At 38.4% G+C, this 27339-nt stretch overlaps 1 protein-coding gene across 3 annotated transcripts in view; it reads right to left on the bottom strand.

Moving 5' to 3' along the window:
- Positions 1-1370: 1370 nt before the first annotated feature.
- PPP3CC (protein phosphatase 3 catalytic subunit gamma) overlaps positions 1371-27339 on the bottom strand; it is a 101700-nt gene continuing 75731 nt past the window's right edge. Inside the window, exons 7-14 of one of the 3 annotated variants that reach the window (XM_037983683.2) lie at positions 19758-19835; positions 19577-19671; positions 15404-15529; positions 14349-14420; positions 10577-10658; positions 9860-9957; positions 3097-3126; positions 1371-1976 (exon numbers count right to left, since the gene is read on the bottom strand). In XM_037983683.2, the coding sequence (XP_037839611.1) occupies positions 1792-1976; positions 3097-3126; positions 9860-9957; positions 10577-10658; positions 14349-14420; positions 15404-15529; positions 19577-19671; positions 19758-19835 (766 nt within the window). In that variant the 3' untranslated portion in view covers positions 1371-1791. The remainder of the gene's footprint in view (positions 1977-3096; positions 3127-9859; positions 9958-10576; positions 10659-14348; positions 14421-15403; positions 15530-19576; positions 19672-19757; positions 19836-27339) is intronic. The other 2 variants (XM_037983685.2, XM_037983684.2) reach the window with 2 other exon arrangements.

Here is a 27339-nt window from a genome sequence, read left to right as displayed (position 1 = left end):
GATTGGAAGAGAAAGGAACATAAGGATATCTAGGTGCTTAATACCCGATTTAGGTTCAATGACAATCAGGAAAAGACAGTTACTAGAGACTTTTTCTCCCTTCTTTCACAGGTTTTACTCACAACCCATTCAGAGATCCTTTATCTCCTTCCTATCTTTTTATTAACGGAGCAATCCATGCAGGCAGATTCCAATCCCTAAGAGTGCTTTGATTTCTGCCATAAACAAATCAGGAACTGTTAGAAAAAAGGTATAGGAAAACAGAGATAGATGGGCTAAGTCTTCATTCTTCTAATGAAAAGTATAGTTTTTTGGGGAAAAAAAAACCCACCAAAATTATGTTGTTCTTTGTTTTTCTGGTTTCCTGGAAACTCCCAATATGACGTATTACTGTCTGAAATACTTGCTTTAGTGCTAGACTGCCACATCACAAATAACACTAAGGAATGCCATAAATGTGCATGTTCCATGCTCTGATGTAATGTTCTCAGGCATGTACATTCATTGCAGAGCTGACCAATGAGTATTATGACCCGGCTCCTGAGATGAGGCTGGCCAAAATGGGAGCCTAAGTTGCCCCAAAATTTTCTTCACTAGTTAGTTGTGACTTGAAAATCAAACTAAGGGAAAATAATACACAAGCTACATCTGAACACTTGTTTTTTGCATTTCAAAATATGCTAATGGAGGCTGAAATACCATTCAACCTAAAGAGTAACTGATATAGAAGACAGGAAATCCTCACTTATCCAATGTCCTTTAGCAAGACCTTCAATTCACAAGGAGACCATTGAACTCTTGTCAGTTTCTACTACCCCAGCTGGTTTCAGTAATACTGACAGGGAACAACAGAAGGACGATGGGAAGGCAGATGCGAGAGCTGATGCCAACAGCCTAGAAGGGCGTATATACATCCTGCTGTAGAAGGTGCTATTGAGGGCATTTATCAAATATTTAGAAAGTGACTTCCTTTACAGAAGTCACCTGGGGTTCAAAAATGAAAGCAAAAGAATCTGGCAACTGTGAAAGCTTTCTGAAAATATTTCTCCTCCAAAGTTCTAAGGAAATTTAAACCATTCATGCCCATGGTCAGATGAACAAATTTTAAGTAACTCTAAGAACATCCCTTGTTATTTTTAATTTTGTTTTACTAGAACATATTTAAAGGAACTGAGAGTCCAGAAAAAGTAGGTTATTATGGAAAACATTTCCCTTTGCCCTTAAAATCACTGGGTTTGGGTTATTCACTTTGAAGTTCTACTATGATCCAGTTTCCCATAAGAAGAGAAGCAGTTTTAGCCATTGAAATCTAAGAGGACTTTCTTCAATGGCACCCAGCAGAAAGGAAAAAAATGAAAAGGAAAAAAATCTTCTTGCATTTGAAAAGTTTATTAGTCTTACATGAAAGACAAGACATTAACTTCCAAAAAACAATAATGAAGACTGACTAGTTCAAGTCAGAAACCCAGCAGGTTTCCAAGGCCCTTTTATTAGGGGAAGTTCCCCTTTGTAGCACAAGACTTCACAAATGTGTTGACAACAATCAGATTCATTTTTTAAAATTATGGAGAAAAAAGGGAAAAACAAAACAGATGCACTTTTTATATATATTGAACATAAATTAAAAGAATTTATAAAACAGTCACTTTTTTACAGAATAAATGCAGACTGAATTATAAATGCACCTCCAGGTTGAAATTGTTTGAGTTGCTTTTCATTTTCCAATAATAAATAAATAAAATTTGTTCTTGAGTTTTAGATCCACCTGAGCCACGGCAGGACTTGAAGTCATTACTGGGCTTTCTTCCCTTGGTCGCTCCTGTGTGCAGCATGTGAGTGTGCTGAGGTTACAGATTTCACTGGCCCATCCGCGTGTATGCTATCTTTTCGGGGTGGCATTCGTTCATTAATTCGGTCCAGACCTCGTGCTTCTTCAAAACTCCGGATCTTGTGCTGAAGCGAGAACCCTCTGATGGCTACAGAAAAACAGGAAGCAGGTGGAGAGAGCTCAATTAGGCAGCAAAGCAACAAGCTTAAAAAGTTTCTTAGCACACAGCAACCTCCTAGAGAAACACACAGAAAGGTGGCTATGAAGCACATGTCTGGTGAAAGTCATGGGCAATGTTTGCCTGAATCGGTCTTGTCTGAAGCTACTGCTTCCTTAAAGCCCAAAGGGCAGCTGAAATTGTGAAAGAAATTTTCATAAAAGCTCTATATGCATAATCATGGTAGACATATACCTAACAAAAAGCTAACAAGTACTTACTGGGCCCCAATACATTTAAGAAAGAGTGTCTTATGCACTACAAACATACGCAATGCTAGAACAAAGGCAACCCTAGAATAACTGAACAAGTTGAACCCAGGTAGTTGCTTTTAGCACAAAGACCACATAGACCACACCAAAAACAGGTAACAAAAGAGCTAATCTTTTTGTTTAGGACAGCTTTTTATCTTGCACAACCAGGAGCTGTACATAAGTTAAAAACTTAAAAATAGCTTCTAGATATTTTCTTTCTGATTCAACTTTTGTATCACCAAAGAAAGGCATTCCCATTTTGAACCATCTTACCTAATAAAACAATTACATGTATAATACAAATTTATCAATTCCAATGGTTTTCACAGAAACAAAGTTAATTTAACTTGCCTACCTTAGGGCAACCTCAGAAATGAACTAAATTCCAGTCTACTTCTGCCTCTGCTCTTGAAATCTTTTAGAATCGTTGAAGAGGCTGACCTATTTGGCTCTCTTTAGAATCAAATGGATGTCTCTTGTACATGGAAGGGATACAGAAGTAAACCACTTGACCTCTCATGACCAGCTGCTTAAGCTTCTGCCATTGTATTAAAGCTGATAGAGCCCAGAAAAAAAAAACACAAAACTGTAGCTGTGGTGAAGGTTATTTAAAATTAATGCAAAGATAGGACACAAAGGAAACACCTGCTTCGTTAACATGCCTAGAAACAACTATTCCTTTTCTCACTGTTACAGTTCTGGTGATGCAATAATAAAATATTTGAAATGTTGATAAAGCTTTGAAAAACCAGTACACAGACACATGGATCACATCTATCAGAGTAATATGGCCATACCTTCCCGGGCCTCTACCGCTTCTACTGTGGCTGTAAGAGGGCAGGAGCAGTAGCATGCAAAAATGAAGACAGAAAAAGAGTGAGTAAACCAACAGCACTGCTGGCAGCACAGCCATCCCAGGGGCCCGAGTTTTAGCCTATCCCCATCCACAATGAAAGTCAACTAGTTAGAGAAGCGAGAAGATTATTGCGAGAGACTCAATTGGGGTGGGAGGAATATGGGGTGGGGAGAGTTTCTAATATTTTTAACATTTCGGGTGGCATTGAACATTGCTCTCTTCATTTCAAATAGCCAACTGCTACTTTATATCTTGACATCCACATATCAAAACAACATGTAGAATCAAATAGTCTGACATCACAATAATCCTTAGTTTGTAAAATAGCTCAGGTGATATTAAATGAGCTACTGCTGGGTCCTATTCAAAAAGCTTATTTACAACTACATCTTATTGCTCTCAAGTGACTTATTTGGAGTCCAACTGTCCTATTAATTACTTCATTAAAAAAAAAAAGTGGCCTTTGAACAGCAGACTGGCATTTGGAAGGAGACGAAAAATAGGTTCCATGTGAAGGGTTATTCCTTGTCCAGGAGTGGAGTACAAAGTTAACAAAAGCATAGAACTACTGAATTCCTAATGCAAATGTGGGTACCCATCTGGGCTTAAAAATATAGCAGAGGCTGATGTTTACAATCCATATGGCTTCCACACAGTGTTCAAGAGAGTAGGCCAATAACTAAGAAAGCCCTCTTCTTTCTTAGCAATGGAAAAGGAAGCAACTTAAAAATTAGTACCAACAGGTGAACTCCCTTGCATCTCCTTTCTCAGACAGTAAAAACGCTAATATATGAAAAGGTACAGGGTGCAGCAAGAAAGATCCTATTAGGAGAACTCTGTCAGTTACTCCAGTACCAATTTGCCAAAAGAAGGCAAGGAAGAATAATGAGCAGTAACAGTATGCTGCTATTCCCAAGGCTTTATATATCAATATGAGAAAAGAAACGGAAAGAACTACAACATTAAATGCCTAATGCAATGTGAAAAATGGATAATTGGAATCTACTTACGAAGTGCTTTCATTTGTCAACCATAGGTAGGCATGTATTAAATCACTGTCACACCCTCTCTAATCTCCTTAAGTAGAACAAATACCCTTGACAAGAAAGCTACAATGCCTTCTAACACCACATCACTGATGTCACTGTTAGGAAGTGGGAGAACAAAGCATTGCTAAAACTGTATACTGAGTGTTGGTCTAATTAAAGCTTAAAAGCTACATGGTAAAATGTGTATATTACGTTGTTTGGGGCCCTCCTAGAATTATTATTCACATTGGGTATAAAGATAGTAGCCTGCAGTAAGGGCCATTATAAGAAACAGTCATATCAAACTACCTCAACTTTTTTTTTTCTTTTTAACATCTTAACTGAAATAGAATTCATATACCACAAAATTCACTTGTTTAAAGTATACAAGTCAAAGGTTTTAATATAGAGTTGTGCAACCATCACCGCAATCTGTGCTTAGAATATTTTCATCACCCCAATGAGAAACCCCCCACTTATTAGCAGTCACTTCCCATTTCCTTCCCTCACCTCTTCCCCTCAATCCTAGTCGAACACGAATCTACTTTCTCTGTAGACTGGTCTGTTTTGGACATTTCATACGAATGGCATCATATAATATGTGGTCTGTAGTGACTGACTTCTTTCACTTAACATAATGTTTTCAAGGTTCAGTTATGTTCACATGTATACCTGCATTTCATTCCTTTTTATGGCTGAATAGTATGCCATTGTGTTTATCACATTTTGTTTAGTTTATGGACAATTGCTTTTTTCCACCTTTTGGCTATTATAAAAATGCCATTTTGGGCTATTATGATGAATGTCATTTATGAACACTTGTGTACAAGTTTTTGCGAGGACATATTTTCTTTTCTTTGTGGGGTATGTAGCTGTGACTGGAATTGCTGAGTAATAAGTCAACTCTATGTTTCATCATTTGAAGAACTGTCAGAATGTTTTCCAAAGCAGCTGTTCCATTTTACATTCCTACCAGCAGTGTTAAGAAGGTCCCAATTTCTCCACATTCTCATCAACACTTCTTATTAACTGCTGTCTTTTCACAGCCATCCTACCGACTATGAAGTGGTATCCCATTGTGGTTTTGATTTGCATTTTCTGAATGTCTAATGATGTCAAACATCATTTCATGTGCCATTTGTATGTCTTCATGGGAAAAATGTCAATTCAATTCTTTACCCATTTTTAACTGGGTTGTCTTATTATTGAGTTGTAAGAGTATATTTTCTAGATACCAATCTCTTAGGAGATATATGATTTGAAAACATTTTCAACCATTCTGTGGGTTGTCTTTTCATTTTCTTGATAGCACCATTTGCAGTACAAGAGTTTTTAATTTTGATGTAGTCCAATTTATAACTGATCTGTTTTAATCTGATGGTCTTCATGAATCTTGTCCTGTCCTTGGCTTTCCCCACTATTTTGGCTATTGGGATTCTTATAGTCAAATTTGTGGCTAACTATTGGCTTTATTTTTGTTTTCCCTTGTGCTTCAATTTCCAAGCATTACTCCACTGTGTATATTGTAACTCATGACAGTCCCTCTTAGATCAAGGTGGGGCATATATGAATGTATGTTACATGGCCATATGGGATATTGTTGGTTATATGAATAAAAGTAAAGTTATATGAATAAAAGGTCTTTTTTAGTTAATGCTCCAGTTTGCCAATGAGCCGGTGGAACTGAGACTCCAATGTGAAAATAACAGAATAAACTCACTTCCTGTGAATCAGTAAGAACAAGAAACTCTAAAAAGTTGGCTCCAACTTTACCTTTGTTCTCACACATTATTGAAGATTTCTATCAATTTTGGAAGTATCAATAAATGGTCCTATCTTGATTAAAACACTTATATTCAACTCATACATTGGGGCTGAGCCCAAAAGATGACCAAGAATTAGAAACAAATTTCCAAATAACATAGCTATATAATTCTGTTGCTCAGCCCTGATTTGAAGATTTGCTTTCTCAAGGTTTAGACAAAGTTGGTTTCGATTAAAACAACAATTTTGTTGGTCAGCAAAATTGCATAATGTTCACATAAGGATGCTATAGGACATTCCTTTTTTTCTCTTAACTCATGTTACTGCCTATTCCTCTAAGATATCTTTCTTATCAAGCAAAGCAATGGTGGGAACATATTCTGCTTACAAAAAAACCCTGCACATTTATTTGAGAAAAATATTCAACTGGAAATAGTTTACTGATACTTTCTGTGAAACTAAAGGAACTAGGAAAATAAACTATACTTCCAAAGAGAAAATGTTCAGACTTTCTTCTAAATAGCTGAACTTTAATATTTCAGAATTCAATTTGAAAGAGAAGGAGGAATTCAATTTTATAAAAAGAAAAAAATGGCTGGGCGCAGTGGCTCACACCTGTAATCCTAGCACTTTGGGAGGCTGAGGCGGGCGGATTGCCTGACCTCAGGAGTTTGAGACCAGCCTGGGCAACACGGTGAAACTCTGTCTCTACTAAAATACAAAAAATTATCCGGGTATGGCGGCATGCGCCTGTAGTTCCAACTACTTGGGAGGCTGAGGCAGGAGAACTGCTTGAACCCAGGAGGCGGAGGTTGCAGTGAGGCAAGATCGTGCCACTGCACTCCAGTCTGGGCAACAGACCAAGATTCTGTCTCCAAAAAGAGAGAAAAAAAGGGTTTGTCCCTATTAGTCAATAGCAATGAAATTTCTACAAAAGAAAAAGGACTCCTATAAATGGCAGGATGGCCAGGCACAGTGGCAAATGCCTATAGTCCCAGCCACTCAAGTAGTTGAGGAAGGGGGATTGCTTGAGCTCAGGAACTGGGTGCTGCCGTGAGCTATGACAGCACCTGTAAATAGCCATTGCATTCTAGCCTGGGCAACTCTGTCTCTTGGGAAAAAAAGAAAAAAGAAAAAAGGCCAGATGAAGGATGATGTGGGAAAAAACACTTAAGTAGAAACAATTCAACAAAACAAGGGGAGCAAAAAAAAAGCAGTGAAACTTTAGTTTAAGATATTAATGCTTCAACACCAATTTTCATACCTAGTGTCAGTCACCCAGTAATGTGATCTCCTGTCTCTTCCCTTTGTATGTTTATTCTCACAAACACCAATCTTTTCATTCCAGGATTCCAGAAAGCCCTTTCCTAAGAAGTCGGCTCCTGGGTAAATTTCAGAATTGGTACTCTGATTGAAGAGGTGATTCTGGCACTGGAATAGAATATGGCTGCACAGAAAGAGGCAAACTCCCTCTCTGATTGAGAAACTGCAACCCTCTCAAACTGTTTTAAGGTACAAAATATACACGAGGCATAGCATGTGCACAAATCTGAAGTGTACAGCTCGATACATTCTTACCTATTTATACACATGTCTAACTACCACCATGATAGGGATACAGAACATTCCTAACACTCCAGATGTTCCCTGTGCCCTTCTGGGACAATATTCTCCCACCAGAGAAAGTGACATTCTGACTTTATTATCACTGATTAGTCTAACGGTTCTTAAATATTATATAAATCAGACAGTCTATGCTCTTTTGTGTCTGGCTCTTGCAGTTTACTGTAATGTCTATGAGATTTAACCATGTTGTAGCATGTGTCCATAATGTGCTATTTTTTATTGCTGAGTATTATTCTATTGTATAAATAGAATACAGTTTATTTATATTTTAGAATACAATTTATTTATGTAGTCTACCATTGATGGACATTTGGGTTGTTTCCAGCTTTGAGCTATTATGAATAAAGCTACAGTGAACATTCCCAGCATAACCTTTGGTGAACACATCCAGTTTCTCTTGGATATATACCAGGTGTGGAACTGCTGGGTTACAGGGTAGATGTACGTTTAGCTTTACTGCCCAATAGTTTTCTAAAGTGCTTGAATCAATTTACAAGCACTTCAGCAACATACCTAGTTCTAGTTCTCCACAAACACACCAATACAATACTTGGTATTGTCAGACTTTTTTTTTTTTTTTTTTTTTTTTTTTTGAGACAGGGTCTCGCCCTATTGCCCAGACTGCAGACTGGAGTGCAGTGGCACAATCATAGCGTACTACAGCCTTGAACTCCTGGCCTCAAGTGATCCTCCCACCTCAGCCTCCCAAAGTGCTGGGATAACAGGTGTGAGTCACCACGCCCTGGCCCAAACTTTTTTTAGCTGTTCTAGTGGGTATGTAATGGTACCTCACTGCGGTGCTTTGTGTTTTTTTTTTGAAACAGAGTCTTGGCGTGATCTTGGCTTGCTGCAACCTCCACCTCCCGGGTTCCAGTGATTCTAGTGCCTCAGCCTCCTGAGTAGCTGGGATTACAGGAGTATACCACCATGCTCAGCTAATTTTTGTATTTTTAGGAGAGGTGGGATTTTGCTGTGTTGGCCAGGCTGTTCTTGAACTCCTGGCCTCAAAAGATCTGCTTGCCTCAGCCTCCCAAAGTGCTGGGATTATAGGCGTGAGCCACTGCTCCCAGCCCTCACTGTGGTTTTAACGTCTACTACCTAGATTGAAAACTATAATAATATTAACATCTTTTCATTTTTTTTTTTTTTTTTTTTTTTTTTTGAGACAGAGTCTTGCTCTGTCACCCAGGCTGGAGTGCAGCAGCGCGATCTCTGTTCACTGCAAGCTCCGCATCCTGGGTTCACGCCATTCTCCTGCCTCAGCCTCCTGAGTAGCTGGGACTACAGGCGCCCGCTACCAAGCCTGGCTAATTTTTTATATTTTCAGTAAAGACGAGGTTTCACCATGTTAGCCAGGATGGTCTCCATCTCCTGACCTCGTGATCCACTCGCCTTGGCCTCCCAAAGTGCTGGGATTACAGGCGAGAGCCACCACGCCCAGCCGATCTTTTCATATGTTTATTGGCCACTGATTTTTTTTTGAGATGGAGTCTCACTCTGCCACCCAGGCTGGAGTAGTGGTGTGATCTCAGCTCACTGCAACCTCCGCCTCCTGGGTTCAAGCAATTCTCCTGCCTGAGTCATCCGAGTAGCTGGGATCACAGGTGCCCACCACCACACCTGGCTAATTTTTGTATTTTTAGTAGAGACGGAATTTCACCATGTTGGCCAGGCTGGTCTTGAACTCCTGACCTCAGGTGATCCGCCTGCCTTGGCCTCTCAAAATGCTAGGATTACAAGCATGAGCCACTGCACCGGGTCTATTGGCCACTTTGATATCCTCTTTTGTGAAGTGCCTGTTTAAATCTTCTGACCATTTTTGAAATTTGTTTTTTCCTATTGATTTATAGTTCTTTATATGTTCTGGATACAAGGGCTTTGTGAGACATGTGTATTGCAAAAATTTTCTTCCATTTTGTGTCTTGCCTTTTTCCTCTCTTAATCATGTATTTTTAAGAAGAGAAGTTCTTGATTTTAATGAAATTCAACTGGCTTTTTAAGGTTAGTACGTTTTGTGTCCTACTTAAAGACTCTGCCTACCCCAGTGTCTACTCTCCATACTTTCTTCTCGTTTTACTATCCTGCTTTTCACACTGAAGTTATAATAAGCCATTCTGATTTAGGTTTTCTGTATCGAGGGAAGTAGGGGTGAAGATTCATTTCCCCGCTTATGGTATAACCAACTGCTCTCGTGGCATTTACTGAGGAAAGCCCCCGTTTGTAAGTGTGTGCTGACTGTTAGGTTACGGGAGCACACCTTCCATGGAGGAGAGCTCTCATACTCACCCGTCTCGATAGTCTGCTTGCCTCCTGAGAGGACACCCAGAGGGAGCGTGCCTGTGGGAGTCAGGCCCTTGAGAGTCAGCACACTCTCACTTTCTTGCCTGCAAAGGAAGACCAAAGCCCTGGGTTAATGCCAGGGAACCCTCCATTCAGCAACTCAAAGATATTGAAGGAAGTGAAGAAAGAGAGCAGAGATGGAAGATAGGTTCACCTACCTCCTAACCCTTCCCTGACTCAAAGAAAGGGATGTTTTCCACAAATATTTTCATTTTAAACAATCAGCCAGTTCTTGTTTTTCAATTAGAAGCACCTAACAGCCAGGCACTGTTCTAACATTTCCCATATTTTATCCCATTTAATACACCTAACAACCTGTGCGTTAGGGCCTATTATTATTTCTGCTTTACAGGCAAGGAAACTAAGGCACACAGATGAAACCCAAGATCACACAGATAAGAGGTAGAGCCAGAATTTGAACACAGGCAATCTGGTTGGAAAGTCCACACTAAACCACTACATCCACTACATCTAAGCTACTAACAAATTGAATGTTTGATGGAACATTTTTAGTCGCTTTAACATGTTTATTCAATATGGACTCGACCTAAAGACCTGCAGTTTCAATACTAAATTCCAATTCTAAAAAAACTGTTCTGAATTCGATGTCTAATTTACTCTCAAAATGCCTTTAATCCACACTGTAATGACAGACATCCTTACCGAAGAATTGAAAAGACCCGTGCCATCTTCCCAATGGCTCTGATCTTACTCCTGATGATCTCCTTACGAACTGTAGTGCTTCCTTAGAGAATACAAAGAATAAGTAAGTTAAAGGGATGTGTTAATAGGCTGCCTTTAAAAAATTCAGGATGAAGTGTCTTAAGTTAAAGAAACAATTGTTTTTAAAAAACAGAAATGAAGGCTTAAGTTTGTTTAAACAAACAAAAATCTCAGGAAGTTCTAAGGAGCAAGAGAAAAAATGACCCAGAAGATAAAAAGATGAAGTAAAAAATGAGAGGCCACAAAAGAGACAGACTGGGTGGATCTATGAGAGGTAGGAACTTATTTGTGGTTGTGAAACGTAGAACACAGCAAAGAATGAAACACACACACACATAAACAAACCTCACCAAGAACGCTGCTACAGCAAAGATGTCTTTTGACAATGCTGTGGGCCACCTTAGGGTGCAGGGTTTGGCCTGCCAAATGGCAAGTGATCATTCCAGCAGCTGTCTTCTGTATGTAAACACAACACCCAGCTAGCTCTTCTGAACTTAGTGAGTGCTGCTTTCATTCTATAATCTTCACTTACATTAGTGAATTATTGCCTCACAATACTACTTACAACCGTGCACTATTTTAAAAAGCAACAACAGAAAAAGTTAACGCGAGACTTTATGGCTTTTTCTTATCTAGGATTCTGAAAATAGCCCACAAATGAGAAGCCAAGGTCCAGCATGCACCAGGTATCTACAGTCAAAAGTCAGAAAAAGAAACATGGCCTCTCCTTCCTCACATCCAACCCTCAACACCCTGCCGGATCATGCAACAGGTCCAGAGAAAACATACACATTAAAACTGAAGGGGAGGATGGAGAGCCTTTCTGAAATTTAACTACCAATTTTAAAAGTCTAACCAATAGACGACTGTGGTGGGACAGAGAGTAAGCATTAAGCTCTTAGCACAGTTTAGTCGGATACCTTTCTGATAGCTTGGAATGTAGTGATCTTCAGGGAGAAGAGACACCAAGAAACAAGGAGATGAAGACAGAAATATGAGAAGAGAAATTTATGTTTACATGGAAAAGAGAAAAAAAAAAAAGTGAAATGCAATGAGAGAAACAGGCTATTATCTTTACCAGCTCATAAGAGATATCCTTGGAATCATGATGCAACATTAAATTACAAATTTATTTTGTCAGTAGTTTCTTCCATTTCTTAAAAGTTTATGGTTTTACATTAATTCACATCTATGAGCATCCAACATTTGCTACCCCCACACATCATGAAAATAACATTAAATAAAGGTATCATTTGTGGAATAAATGATGGCAAAAACAAGGAACAAAAACGGAGGACAGAACAGTTAACAAATCTCTTTGTAGGAATAGTATGTTTTTTGTTTAATGGATTCTACAGCTTCACAGCTTCTTTTTCAGGGGATATAATCATTCTTCCCTTTTTTTCTTTTTTGTTTTTTTTTTTGTTTTTTTTGAGATGGAGTCTTGCTCTGTCGCCAGGCTGGAGTGCAGTGGTGCGATCTTGGCTCACTGCAACCTCCACCTCTCAGGTTCAAGCAATTCTCCTACCTCAGCCTCCCGAGTAGCTGGGACTACAGGCGCGCGCCACCGCATCCAGCTAAATTTTGTGTTTTTAGTAGAGATGGGGTTTCACCACGTTGGCCAGGATGGTCTCAATCTCTTGACCTCATGATCCACCTGCCTCAGCCTCCCAGAGTGCTGGGATTACAGGCGTGAGCCACTGTGCCCGGCCCATTCTTCCTTTTTATTTATTTATTTATTTTTATATTTGTGGTGGTAAAGAATAGGAAATACATGTGTTTTTGTTTGTTCGTTTGTTTTTTTGAAACAGGGTCTCCCTCTGTTGCCAGGCTAGAGTGTAGTGGCAAGATCTCGGCTCACTGCAACCTCTGCCTCTCAGGTTCAAATAATCCTCCCACCTCACGCCCCCAAGTAGCTGCGACCAGAGGCACTCGCCACCACATCTGGCTGATTTCTGCATTTTTAGTAGAGATGGGGTTTCACCATGTTGCTCAAGGGGATATTCGGTTTTTCTTTTGTTTTTCACTTGGCTGCACTACTTCCTCAAGAAGAACTGGTTCCTTATAGTGATCTCCTATACCATAAATAAATACACTCGCAAGCTATCTTCCATATGCTGTTGATTTTCAGTGCAGAACCTGAAGCATGAGAGTGTATGGTAATTTCCTCTAGATTCCCAAAGGGAATTCTGTTTTCTCCATGATGGAGATGGTTTATCCTCACAGTTAAGGGAACCAACTTAGCACAGAGCCTGGATAGGATGAGGCCGGTTTGTGCTTGGGTAACCACCACTTTTCCAGAATCTCTTGCATTCTCAGACAAGTCAGGACCTACCTTTACAATCAAACCTCCCACAGCACACTAGGAAAAAAGTACTTGGCTACATATATAATAAAATGTTACTGAATAAAAAGATTCCTCACACGCCAATAAGAAAAAAAAAACAAAATGGGGTTGGGCGTGGTGGCTCATGCCTGTAATCCCAGCACTTTGGGAGACCCAGGCAGGCAGACCACTTTGAGCTCAGGAGTTCGAGACTAGCCCGGGCAACATGGTGAAACCCCATATATACTAAAAATACAAAAATTAGCTGGTCGTGGTGGCACACGCCTGTAATCCCAGCTACTTGCAAGGCTGAGGCAGGAGAATCACTTGAACCCGGGAGGTGAAGGTTGCAGTGAGCCGAGATCGTGCCACTGCACTCCAGCCTGGGTGACAGAACAACACTCTGTCTCAAAAAAAACAAAAAAAAAAAGGATACAAGATATGAATTGACAAGTCACAAAAGAGAGATAAACATGACCAATAAACACAAGAAAAAATTGTCCATTAGTCTCATAAAAATATAAACTAAAATTTTAATTAAAAACTTAACACCAGACTATAACGAGTATCATAAAGAGTATTGGAGACCGCACTGTGACTATGCACCCTGCAAAATGTAAAGTGGTACAGCCTTTCTAGAGGCTGTATCAGAAATTTCTATCTGTATCAGAATTGAAATTTTAAGTACTAATTGACATAGATATTCAATTTCTAGAAATTCATCCTATGGAAATAAGGAGTGTTATTCTTGATTTTCTAATATTGCTTTACTTCCTTTCATCTGACATATTTATTTACTGTTTTTCCTCCCTGCACTAGCAAATAAGCTTATTGAGAGCAAGGACCTAAACAGTACAGTACTTGGTATATATCAACCACGTAATAAATATTGGTTAAGAGAATGTGTACATTTTTATCTATACAAATTTTCAAAACTGTATGGGTTTTGTCAGCAAAAACTTTGGAAAACCTCCAATATCTAACACCACTGGGATTAGATAAAACATTGATCAGCACGGACAACTACAGATCCATTAGAAACTAGTCTACAAGAAACTCCACAAAAATAGTAAGTGTACTAGATCTTATTACATGACCTCATTCTCATTAAAAAGAAAAAAAAACAGAGGAAAGCTATGTGCAGAGATAAAAGACAACTAACACAGTATACATTAAGATGTTAACTGTGGATATCTATAAGATGATGGGATTATGGGTGACTTTTTTTCCTTATTTATGGTTTCTCGTATTTTTCAAATTTTATTTTTCCACAATGAACTAAATTTATTTTTAATATGACAAAGAAAATCATTCAAAATAAACTAAAACAACTAAAACCAAAACTGAACCTCTCCCTAGTTTTAGTTTAGAGAAGGAAAAGTTTACCTTCTGCTTCATCATCAGAAATCAGTTCGTCATCAGAGCATATGTTGAGCACATTTACCAGCATCTCTGTGACTATGTAAAACAAAATAATCCAAAATTTATGCAATTAATGAGGTATTTTCTCTAAAATAATGTGTATATCTAAATAAACACACGTTAAGTAAGCATGAACAAAAATTATTTATCATTATGTTAGTAACAATAGCTATAAAAAGTAGCATAAACGTAAATTTTCAGATTTAAAAAGAATTTGGGTAGATTACTTGCTCCAGTACAAGTTTGGAGTCTTTGAAGATCTATTGCATAACTACTTGATTTTACTGAGTTGCTGTTCAGAGCTTCTTCCCATACTGATACACACGTGATAAAATTTTTTCCCATTTTACAAAGTTAAGCCAACAGGCCTACATCCAACAGACTTAGCTTATGTGAGTAGTTGTACAAATAAAATTGTAAGGACAATAAATTCTGTTTAAATCTCTTCAGTAGTGAAGAAATCTGAGGCAATGACAAGTAACTATGTTGTTTTATCATCTTGATCATAGTAGGTCAGCTACTTTAAATTGATATTTACAGTAAGAAAACCATAATGTATGAAAATTTAAGAACCAATTACATGCCATTTACAAATCTATGTAGAGGTTGGGCACAGTGGCTCACACCTGTAATCCCAGCACTTTGGGAGGCTGAGGAGAGCAGATCACTTGAGGTCAGGAGTTTGAGACCAGCCTGGCCAATATGGTGAAACCCTGTATCTACTAAAATATAAAAATTAGCCGGGCCCAGGGGCACATGCCTATAATCCCAGCTCCTCGGGAGGCTGAGGCAGGAGAATCGCTTGAACCCAGGAGGTGGAGGTTGTAGTTAGCCAAGATTGTGCCACTGCACTCCAGCCTGGGTGACAGAGCGAGACTCCATCTCAAAAAAAAAAAAAAAATCTAAGTAGAGAACAAACAAAATTAGAAAACATTTCTGAACCTTGCGGGGGCTCACGCAAATATAAGGTGTGCTCAGTCACCAAACAACTGATGAGACACATGCTTTAGTTCTCTTACCTTTTTCCCCAACAAAAGGCAAAGACCATGTGAAAACATCCATAAAGTTTGGAAGCCAGTAGGGGTGTGGAGAACAATTAAACTGCCTGATATTCATGACATTGTTTTCATATTTCAACACAGCAGCTAAAAAGGAAAAAAGCAAGAAAATCTGGCACAGAGGAACATGGCATGGCAACTGATATGCTTTGCACAGCTGTGTACCTGCTACACAGAATTCGAGAACTTTCCATTTGTAAAGTCAGGACTTGACTAGGTAAAGTGCAGATGGAAAATTTTAAAGCCTTTTATTTAGTTCATTCTCTTAGGAGTTATTCCAAGGAACAAAGTCACCTGAACAGCTCATATAATAAAAGTACAAAAGAAACTGAAACTTTGGAGTCACTGCACAGTAACTATCTATATAACCCTCAAGATCCACATGAGGAAAATTTCCCCACAATTTCCTTTTATAGGCCAAATGGTTATAATTACAACTCTCCTTTGAAGGCAAATATCACTCATTAAACGGCCACAGCCTGTTTTGCTAGTCATTAGCCTGAGTTAAATATTGTATACACTCTCTGGGAGTTTATACAGTGCAGTTACCAACTCATACTGGAAGATACAAAAGGCAAACTTGGAGCAATTTACAATTAAATGTTCAAAATTAGATTAAATCATCTCTGTATTCAATATAGTGGATTTTAAAATTGCCGATTTCTCCAATACACAGCAGTATATGGCCAGCATGCTATGTTTAATATTAACCGTTCAGATAGTTGCACACATACTTTGATGCCAAACTGATTTTCTTTATATTTTGAAAGTCTTAAAATCCAATTCCTTAGCCTCTATCACCAGCAATGTTGTTTGCACTATTCTCTTAATTATTCCGTGGTCATGAAATAAAATAGGGTGTAACAGTTCTCTATAAATGACAGATATAGGTCACGTCCTCGTTTCTGTTTCTTTGTTATAGGCCAATCTAGTGTTCTTAAAATTTGTTATTGAATGTCTAAAATGCACACCATAGATTATTAAGAAAATAAATTAAAATATAATCTCTAGCTCTTAAAAAGCCTAACACTAGCTATGATGCACACATTCCATTATTTTCACGTGTATGTATTTATTTAGTTTAGGTAAATACATCATATATCATTATTCAACAACTCCCTCAATTTCTACACAGGAAAAAGAAGTGGGAGGTGAGTCTCAACAGTGAATGACTGGAAACAAGAGTTTATAAAACTGTTTTTGGGGCCGGGCGCGGTGGCTCACGCCTGTAATCCCAGCACTTTGGGAGGCCGAGGCAGGCGGATCACGAGGTCAGGAGATTGAGACCATCCTGGCTAACACAGTGAAACCCCGTCTCTACTAAAAATAATACAAAAAATTAGCTGGGCGAGGTGGCGGGCGCCTGTAGTCCTAGCTACTCAGGAGGCTGAGGCAGGAGAATGGCATGAACCCGGGAGGCGGAGCTTGCAGTGAGCAGAGATGGTGCGTCACTGCACTCCAGCCTGGGCGACATAGCGAGACTCTGTCTCAAAAAAACAAAAACAAAACTGCCTTTGGGTGTGTTCCCAGTGGACAGAAGAAAACAAGAAGAATCTTTAAAAATCATCATTAAAGGTCTTTCGTGTAACCAGTGGAACTAAGAAATACCTGTAGATACCGAGAAGTCTAAAGAACATGAGTACTCCTAGCACTTTGGGAGGCTGACGCGGGCATATTGCCTGAGCTCAGGAGATCGAGCCCAGCCTGGGCAATGTGGTGAAACCCCGTCTCTACTAAAATACAAAAAATTAGCCAGGCATGGTGATGTGCACCTGTAGTCCCAGCTACTCGGGAGGCTGAGGTGGGACAATTGCTTGAACCGCGGAGGCAGAGGTTGCAGTGAGCCAAGACGGCACCACTGCACTCTAGCCTGGGCAACAGAGCGAGACTCTGTCTCTGGGGAAAAAAAAAAAATATATATATATATGAAAGAGGGCAGGTGTGGTGGTACACACCTGTAATACCAGCACTTTGGGAGGCAGAGGCAGGAGGATTGCTTAAGTTCAGGAGTTTGAGACCAGCCTGGGCAACATAATGAGACCCTATCACTATAAAAAAATATTTAAAAATTAGCCAGGTGTGGTGGCATGCACCTGTGGTCCCAGCTAGTTGAGAGGCTGAAGTGGGAGGATCACTTGAGCCCAGGAAGTCAAGCCCAGCAAGTCAAGAGTATCAACAGATACTCTTTCTGATGAAGTTAAAAAAGAAAGTGAGAAAGGAACACCTTCATTACAAATAGGAGATCTAGGGCCACTAACAGTCCTTGAAGACGTTTAACAACACAAATAGTCCACACCATTGACAAGAGAATAAATAAGAATAAAAACCTAAGTTGCTAATATACTGGAAATATCAGGAAAAAGGAAATAACTTAGGGAGAAGCAGAGCATTGTAGGACAGATCAGGCTCAGGGAAGAATGTTAACGTAAATGAAAACATAAGGCTAGGACAGAACTTAAGTCAAAGACATGCTTTTTAAAATAGACAAGTCACTGGAGGACAAACTAAAATGACTGACCCAAATCGGATTTAAATGAGATGTGCCATTCCACAGTTTACTTTTAAACAGAGTAAATATTAATTATATTTTGGCCATCTTTGAAACTTATCTCCCCAACTGCATATACAAGGTATAACTATAAAGTAATGAGACTTAAGAAACCACCAGCTACAAACACACCAGACCTTTGTATCAGATGAGTGTGGTCCTTTGATATCATCACATCAGGTACAATAACAGTAAAATCTGTATTATTATAGTAATTTATATTTTGAACAACACTTTAAGATCCATTTTCCTTATTCCAACTTATCTTCAACAACCCTATATGACAGGTATTTTAAAGATGAGGCTCAGAGAAGTACCTTGTTAAATGTGACACACTTAAAAGTGAAGCAGTACTAGACTGACTCCTTGCTTTGTGTTCTTTTCAGCACAACTTATTGCCTTACCATACAATTAATCCAGAGATGCTGCCATTACTCAAAACGTTTTTGGAACTCCTCTTTTGGAAGTGCCTCCAGAGCCACTATATCAGCAACACGAGAAAAACCAGTCTCATTACCTTATAATCATACCTTGTTTCTGACCCCAAATGGTATCATCTAGCTTGATCACTCACCTTATTTATCAGTCTTGACTCCGAATGACTTTTGGCTGTCCAAAAATCAAATCCACCCTCAAAGGACGAAGATTTCCCATCATTGAGGATAATCAAAAGAATGTGTCGCAGACTCTGAAGGCAATGCCAAAAGAGGAGTTCCAAAAATGTTTTTGAACAAGGACAGCATTGTTGGAATAGGTGTGTAGCCTCCCAAGGTAACTACTTTGAAGGGACAATACTCATTTGGATATGTTCGTTCTGGCATGTTTATTTTCAAAGTCCTATTAATTTATAGTCATACTTTATAAACAACAAAATAGTTACAGAAATATGAAGTTTTTAGGAGGACCACGGCTTCGATAGAAAACTTATAAACTATTAATCATAAAAGTTTTAAATTAAAAAAAAAGACTTTAACAGGATAAAGTCTTAGAAATAAAATTTCTGGAACAAAAGGCATGTATATATCCATTCTTCTTTTTTCATATGGGAAACTGAAGATTAGAAAGATAATGTGACTCACCGAAAGTCACAGTATTAGTTTCTGGCAGGGCTTAAACTAAAAATGAAGTTTTTTTTTTTTTTGACTTTGTACACTAGGTCACTCTACCTAGACCATATCTCAAGAAAAACGAAAATAGTTTAACAATTCACAAATATTAAAATACCAATGATGACTTTGAGATACTGTTATAAATACATTAAATTCACCAAAACCAGTAATTTATGCTAACTATTCTAACATGAGCCTGAAGCAATTTATTCTTCTTATACTCTGATTCTGTAGTATCAATCCGACCTATTATGATCATTATTTATACTCACAAAGAAGCCAGTAATCCTTAGGAGATAAAGACCAAGCAGCAGCATAAATTCTAAATTTCTTGGCCTTTGTTTCAACTAAGACCCCTTTTTTTCTTATTTAAAGTTTATATTTTAAAATGAAACAAACACACATACATACATACAATCAAACCAGAGCTAACGTTTACTCATAAATTCAAACTCAAATATTGCTGGACTCCTTTACCTTTATTGTTATAGACATCTAGGTAATTGGGGGCAGAGAAAATTGTAATAAGTGATGGAAAGCCTGTTGCTTGGCTCTTCCTGTACATTCGATACCTGAAAAAGAGATGAAAGCCCGTCTGTCTTCATATTAAATGCAAAGACTCTGCAGTGATATTTGGTACAATTTTAATGTGACTTACCCAGCATCTTGGGCTTCATGGGCTCTGATAATTGATAATAAATTATTGTTCTGCAAAAATTCACAAACTGCAGGGTAACTGGAAAAGAAAATTAGAAAACATAAATCCAGAATTAAAACAATTTTTTAAATAGGAAGATGGAGAAAAGTCAACGTGATATTAGGTGATTTTGTTTCAAAACTACAAGTATTATACACTACTGAAATGTTATGAATACATTAGTACTCATCATTCAATTTTTCTATTTCACTAGTATACCTCACTACAGATCAAACATGAAGACAATAGATAATCCTACAATAGCAGGAGCTCCTCCATCCCATCTTTTAATTTTTGTCTTAATCCATAATGATAATAATACAACACCAAAAACTTTTATCAGTGTCTTGATATTAAAAACTGCAACAGTAGTGTGTGTGTATATGTAGTAGGTGCTAAAAATTCAACACATACTTTCTTCAATTGTCAAATTGTCAAATTGTTAGAAAAATAAGAGAACGTACTTACAGCTTCACAGGTAATATTAACACCAAGATAATTTTATGCAGGAATATATATATATATATTTTTGAGATGGAGTCTTGCTCTGTTGCCCAGGCTGAAGTGCTGTGGTGCAATCTCGGCTCACTGCAAGCTTATGCAGGAATATTTTAGGCGTAGATGTAAATATTTTAGTCAACCATATTCTAAAAAAAGATACAATATTCTCATATACACCTAAAATATTCTTGTCTTACTATTACCTCTCTGAATGACAAATACCTGATAGGAAGAACTGGAGTATACAAAATTAACCTGGAATTACTTAGGCATTAATTATTTAGTTTATTTTTTAAATCTTTGTTTCTCCTTATGCTCATTAGAAAAAATTTACTTTTAAAGTAGATTATAGGTGACGTCAGCAAGATGGCAAAAGAGAATGTCCCCAGCCCTGGTCCTCCTACAGAAATAATAGTTTGGAAGCCATCCATGACCATAAGTGCCACTACGAGAACCTTGGGATTGAGGTAGGTGGTTATGAAACCTTGGTGGAGCCCAAGACTAGGAACAGCTGCTTTGAGAAGGTAGGCCCACTGACCTTTCAGCTATAGACCCAGAATCAGCCCATCCCTCGTAAACTTGGCTCCAGTCCTACTTGTCTGCAGCCCTACGACCAACCTCATCCATCCTGGGAAGGAACCATGTCTATTGATGCCCCTAGTAACAGATCAACCAACCAGACCCAACTGCAAACTCAAAGCAGCACTCTGACCTGGCTCCAGCTGTGCTCTACTATGGCCAAGAGGAAGTCCTGTCTTAACAGGGACCTTGTGGAAATCATGCCTGTCCATTCCTCTGGTAAAAGGGCTGCTGATTGGACCCAAACATGGACCCAAACATAAACCCAAACCAGCCTGTGGCCCGGTTTGGGTCCCACCCTATTGAGTTCCAGAAACAGCTCTCCCCATCCATGGGACATACTTGTCCATGCCCCTAGTGGCAGGCCCACTGACTGTGAAACCTAATGTAGCCCCATAAACTAGCTTCAGCCCTGCTTAATCACAATACCACAGGCAATCCCATCAATCCAGGGACTCAATAAGAGAAGGTATTTACTTGACGAACTAGTCCATAAAAACTGGAAGGCCCCTGCTCCTTCAAATGCATAGACTCCACTGCAAAGCTATATGAATTATAAAGAACCAGGCAAAAATGACATCACCAAAGGAAACTAATAAAGCTCTAGTAACTGGCCCAAAATAAATAGAGATGTATGAATTGTATAACAAAGAATCCAAAATAATCATCTTAAAGAAGCTCAATGAACTATAACTAAACAAAATCAGGAAAGCAATAAATGAATAAAAAGAGATGTTTAATAAAGAAACAGAAACCATAAAAAGAAGCAAATAGAAATCCTGCAGCTAAAGAACACAATGAGTCAACTGAAAAGCTCAAGAGACAGCTTCAACAGCAGACTCAGGCAGAAGAAAAGAAATGGCAAACGTAAAAGATAGGTCATTTGAGGCTGGGCACGATGGCTCACGTCTGTAATCCCAGCACTTTGGGAGGCTGAGGAGGGTGAATCATGAGGTCAGGAGATCGAGACCATCCCGGCCAACACGGTGAAACCCCATCTCTACTAAAAATACAAAAAATTAGCCGGAAGTGGTGGCGGGTGCCTGTAGTCCCAGCTACTTGGGAGGCTGAGGCAGGAGAATGGCATGAACCTGGGAGGCAGAGGTTGCAGTGAGCTGAGATCGTGCCACTGCACCCCAGTCTGGCTGACAGAGCAAGACTCCATCTTAAAAAAAAAAAAAAAAAAAAAAGGTCATTTCAAATGATACCATTAGAGAGACAAAAAGAAAAAAGAATAAAAAAGAATGTGCAAAGTATACGGGACTTACGGGACAACATCAAGTGAAAATAATATAGGCGTATGAGAGTTAAGGAGAAGAAAAAGGGGCAGAAAGCTTATTTTTAAAAACTAAAGGCTAACAGTTGTTAGCCAAATCTAGGGAGGAAAATCGACATCTCAATTCATGAAGCCTAAAGGTCTCCAAATAAGTTAAACACCAAGACGCATTATAATTAAGTTGTTAAAGAGAAAAAATCTGAAAGCAGCAAGAGAAAATCTACTTGTCACATAACATAAAAGGAAGCTTCTATAAGATTATCAGTGAATTTCTCAGCTGAAACCTTGCAGGCCAGGAAAGTGGGAGACAATATATTCAAAGTGCTAAAAGAAAGAAAAAAAAAAAACCTGCCAACCAGGAATACTTTACTCAGCAAAATTGCCCTTTAAGAATGAAGGAGAGATAAAGACTTTTCCAGAAAGCAAAAACTGGAGTTTGTTCACGACTACACCAGCCTTATGAGAGCAACTAAAGGAAGTTAAAGTAGAAATTAAAAGATGCAGCTGGCCGCGGTGGCTCATGCCTGTAATCCCAGCACTCTGGAGGCTGAGGAAGGCACATCACTTGAGGCCAGGAGTTAGAGGCCAGCCTGGCCAACATACTGAAACCCCATCTCTACTAAAAATATAAAAAATTAGCTGGGTGTGGTGGTGTATGCTTGTAGTCCCAGCTACTCGGGAGGCTGAGGTAGGAGAATCACTTGAACCTGGGAAGCAGAGGCTGCAGTGAGCCAAGATCGCACCAACGCACTCCAGCCTAGGTGACACAGCAAGACCCTGTCTCAAAAATAAAGTAAAATCTGAGATTAATTACATTAGGTGTGTGAATGGGCAGTAAAGTGTAGAGTTTCTATACGTCATTGAAGGTAATTTCTTCTCAGCTTAAGACAGACTACAATAACTATAAAATGTTTGATGCAAACCCTATGAATGAAAAAGCACAGTAGATACACAAAAGATAAAAAGAAAAGAACCGAAATACCCCACTACAAAAATAAAAATCGAATCACAAAGAGAAAAAGAGAGGAATAGTAGAACCACAAAACAGACAGAAAGCAACCAACAAAATGGTAATAGTAAGTCCTTACCAATCAATCATTACTTTAACTCCCAAATCAAAAGATGTAGTATGAGTGAATGGATGAGCACAAGACCCAACTATATGCTGTCTACAAAAGACTCACTTTAGATTTAAAGACACACATAAGCTGAAGTAAAAGGGTAGAGAAAGGTATTCCATGCAAACAGTAACCAAAAGAGAACATGAGTGGCTAAACTTTTATCAGACAAAATAGACTTTAAGTCAGAAATCATCACAAGAGGGAACAAAAGTCATTATATAATGATAAAAGAGTCAATACAACAGAAAGATATAATTATTATAAATATATATGTACCTAACATCAAAGCACCTAAATATATAAAGCAACAACAGATCTGAAGGCAGACATTGACAGTAATAAAATAATAGCAAGTAGGACGTGCATGGTGGCTCACACCAGTAATCCCAGCACTTTGGGAAGCCGAAGTGGGTGGATCACCTGAGGTCAGGAATTCGAGACCAGCCTGGCCAACGTGGTGAAACCTTGTCTCTACTAAAAATGCAAAAATTAGCTGGGCATGATGGTGCATGCCTGTAATCCCAGCTACTTGGGAGGCTGAGGCCGGAGAATTGCTTGAACCCAGGAGGCGGAGGTTGCAGTGAACCGAGGTCGTGCCACTATACTCCAGCCTGGGCGAGAGAGCAAGACTCCGACTCAAAATAATAATAATAATAATAATAATAATAATAATAATAATAATAGCAAGTAACTTCAATACATCATTCTCAGAATGGATAAATCATCCAGTCAGAAATCATTAAGCAAACAACAGAACTGAACAACACTATGGACCAAATGGACCTAATACGCATATACAAAACTTTTTGCCAAATAACAGAAGACTACAATTCTTCCACAGTGTATACAGAATATTCTTTTGGCTATATCATCATAAAGAAGTATCAACAAACTTAAGAAGATGTAAATCATCCTAAGTATCTTTTCCCATCACAATGGAATGAAACTAAAAATCAATAACTGTAAGAAAACAGGAAAATTCACAAATATGTAGAAACTACACACCACACTTTTGAACAACTATTGTGTCAAAGAGGAAATCAAAAAGGAACTTAAAAATTATCTCTAGATAGGTCAGGAGTTCGAGACCAGCCTAAGCAACATAGCAAGACCTCGTCCCCTCTAAAAATTTTAAAAACAATTAGCTGGGTATGGTGGTACATCCTGTAGTCCCAGCTACTCAGGAGGCTGAGGCAGGAGGATTGCTTGAGCCCAGGGGTTCAAGGTTGCAGTGAGGTATCACTGTGCCACTGCATTCAGCCTGGGTGACAGAGCAAAACATCCTATTTCAAAAAAAAAAAAAAAGCCCTCAAGACAAATGAAAACAAAAATTACATATCAAAATGTATGGGATGCAGCAAAAACAGTACTTACAAGAAAGCTTATAGTAATAAATGCCAATTTAAAAAACAAAAAAGACCTGAATTCAACAACCTTATCTTACACTTCAAGAAACTGGAAAAAGGAGAATCAAATAAACCCAAAGTTAGCAGAAGAAAGGAAAGTTTAGGGCAGAAATGAATCAAATAGAGAATAGAAAAACAACAGAAAAAAGTCAAAACTAAGAGTTGGTTTTTGAAAAACTAAACAAAATTAACAAACCCCTAGCAAGACTAAGAAAAAAAGAGATACTCAAATAAATAAAAAATGAAAGAGGAGACATTACAATAGATGCCACAGAAATAAAAGTGATCATAAGGAACTATTACGAATAACCATACACCAAAACACTGGAAAACCTAGAAGAAATGGATAGAGTCCTAGAAATATACAACCTGCCAAAACTGAATCAAGAAGAAATAGAAAACCCAAACAGACGAATAGCAAATATGGAGACTGAATCTGTAATCAAACAGCTCTCAACAAAGAAAAGCACAGGACCAGATGGTTTCATGGGTGAATTCTATCAATCATTAAAAAAAAGAATTAATACCAATCTTTCTTAAACCTTCCAAAAAATAGAAGAGGAGAGAATTCTTCCAAACTCACATTATGAGGCCAGGATCACTCTGATACCAAAGCCAAAGACACCAGAAGAAAGAAAAGTACAGGTATCTTTGATGAACATAGATTTTTAATCCTCAATAAAACACTAGAAAGCCAAACTCAACAACACACTAAAAGGATTATACACCATGGCTAAATGGGATTTATCCCTGGGATAAAAGAAGGCAGAGTATCACTTTGTTCAACCTCAGCTGGGAACATGCATGTGTCCTGGGTGAGTCAAATTTTTTATCTCATTATTCCCAGTAGCTACATTCTATAATGTTGCTGCAAAAACAGAATTAGCAAATAATGAAACACTACTGCTAAAGGAAATACAGGGTAAAGTTCCTGTGAGCCTCTGGTCATAACATTTTCACCCACCAATTAATATATAACCTTGTTTCAGATGTGTTTCTGTCTAATAATACTTCAGGTCATTTACACTGTTGATTCATTAACATCGAACTCATGGCCAAAACCACCTCATGCCTAAACAAAGCTTATATCTAACACTCGCATATTTTCCCTGTAAGACACACCACAGCCTTCTTGTGCTTAGGAACCCGAGACAGCAGCACTTCAGCACTACACTTGGTGGCCATTCTAAACAGTGAAATCACTCATGAAAAGCACAAAAACATAAAACATGTTTCACTAAATAAAACCCAAAAGAATGCCTGTTTACAATAGGAGGGCTGCAAAAAGAAGGTAGGGCATCATTTTGTTCAATCTCAGCTAGGAACATGTGAGTGAGGTGGCTCAAATTTTTTGTTGCACTGCACACTGCATTCCCATGAATGATTATGACACCTCTGTAAGTACTGATTTGGGTGTTACAAATACATCTTAGTAGGTGGGGGAATTCACAAATATGAAATCCATAAGTAATGAGAATCAAGTATACATCCACAGGATTAAGTTTTAGAAGTAGAATTTCTGGATCAAAGGCCATGTACAAATGCCTTTGAGAGATATTGCCAAGTTGATGTCCACAGAAATTGTACCAATTTCTATTCTGACAACAATGAATACGTATTATGCTCTTTATTTTAAGCAATGTAAAAAGAAATAAAAGTTAATTGATTTCATCACATTAGTCATTGGAAAAGTTGGCATGGAGGAATGAAAAATGGTTATTGGCTGGGTGGGACTCATCCCTATAATCCCAGCACTTTGGGAGGCCAACCAGGGAGGGGTGCTTGAGTCTATGACTTTGAGATCAGCCTGGGCAAAACAGCAAGATTCTGTCTCTACAGAAAATTTAAAAAGCAGCTGGGCATGGTGGCATACGCCTACAGTGCCAGCTACCCTGGAGGCTGAGCCAAGAGGACTGCTCAAGCCCAGAAGGTTGAGGCTGTAGTGAGCTGTGATGGCGCCACTGCACTCCAGCCCGGGTAACAGAGAGAGACCCTGTCTCAAAAAAAATAAAAATAAAAAATAAAAAAAGAAGAAGAAAGAAAAAAAAGACTGTTTACTATCCATCTGACAAGGGATTAATAACCAGAATATGTAAGGAGCTCAAACAATTCAATATGAAAAATCCAATAATCCAATTTAAAAATGAGCAAAATATCTGAATAGACATTTCTTAAAAGGAGACATAAAATGGCAAACAGGTATATGAAAAGGTATTCAATATCACTGATCATCAGAGAAATGCAATCAAAACTATGATATCATCTCACCCAGTTAAAATGGCTTTTATCCAAAAGACAGGCAATGACAAGTGCTGGTGAGGACACAGAGAAAAGGGAACCCTCATACCCTATTGGTGGGAATGTTTAGTACACTACTATGGAGAACAGTTTAGAGGTTCCTCAAAAAACTAAAAATTGAACTACCATATAATTCAGCAATCCCACTACTATGTATATATATAAAAGAAAGGAAATCAGTATATTGAAGAGACATCTGCACTTCCATGTTTATTGCAGCACTGTTCACAATAGCCAAGATTTGGAAGCAACCTAAGTGTCTATTAACAGATGAAAGGACAAAGAAAATGTGGTACATATACACAATGGAATATTATTCAGCCATAAAAAAGAATGAGATCCTGTCATTTGCAACAACATGA

This window comes from Chlorocebus sabaeus, chromosome 8, assembly GCF_047675955.1.
Source record: "Chlorocebus sabaeus isolate Y175 chromosome 8, mChlSab1.0.hap1, whole genome shotgun sequence".
NCBI classification, from domain to species: domain Eukaryota; kingdom Metazoa; phylum Chordata; class Mammalia; order Primates; family Cercopithecidae; genus Chlorocebus; species Chlorocebus sabaeus.
The sequence above is the reverse complement of the archived record's forward strand: the minus strand, read 5'-3'. Positions and strand labels throughout refer to the sequence as shown.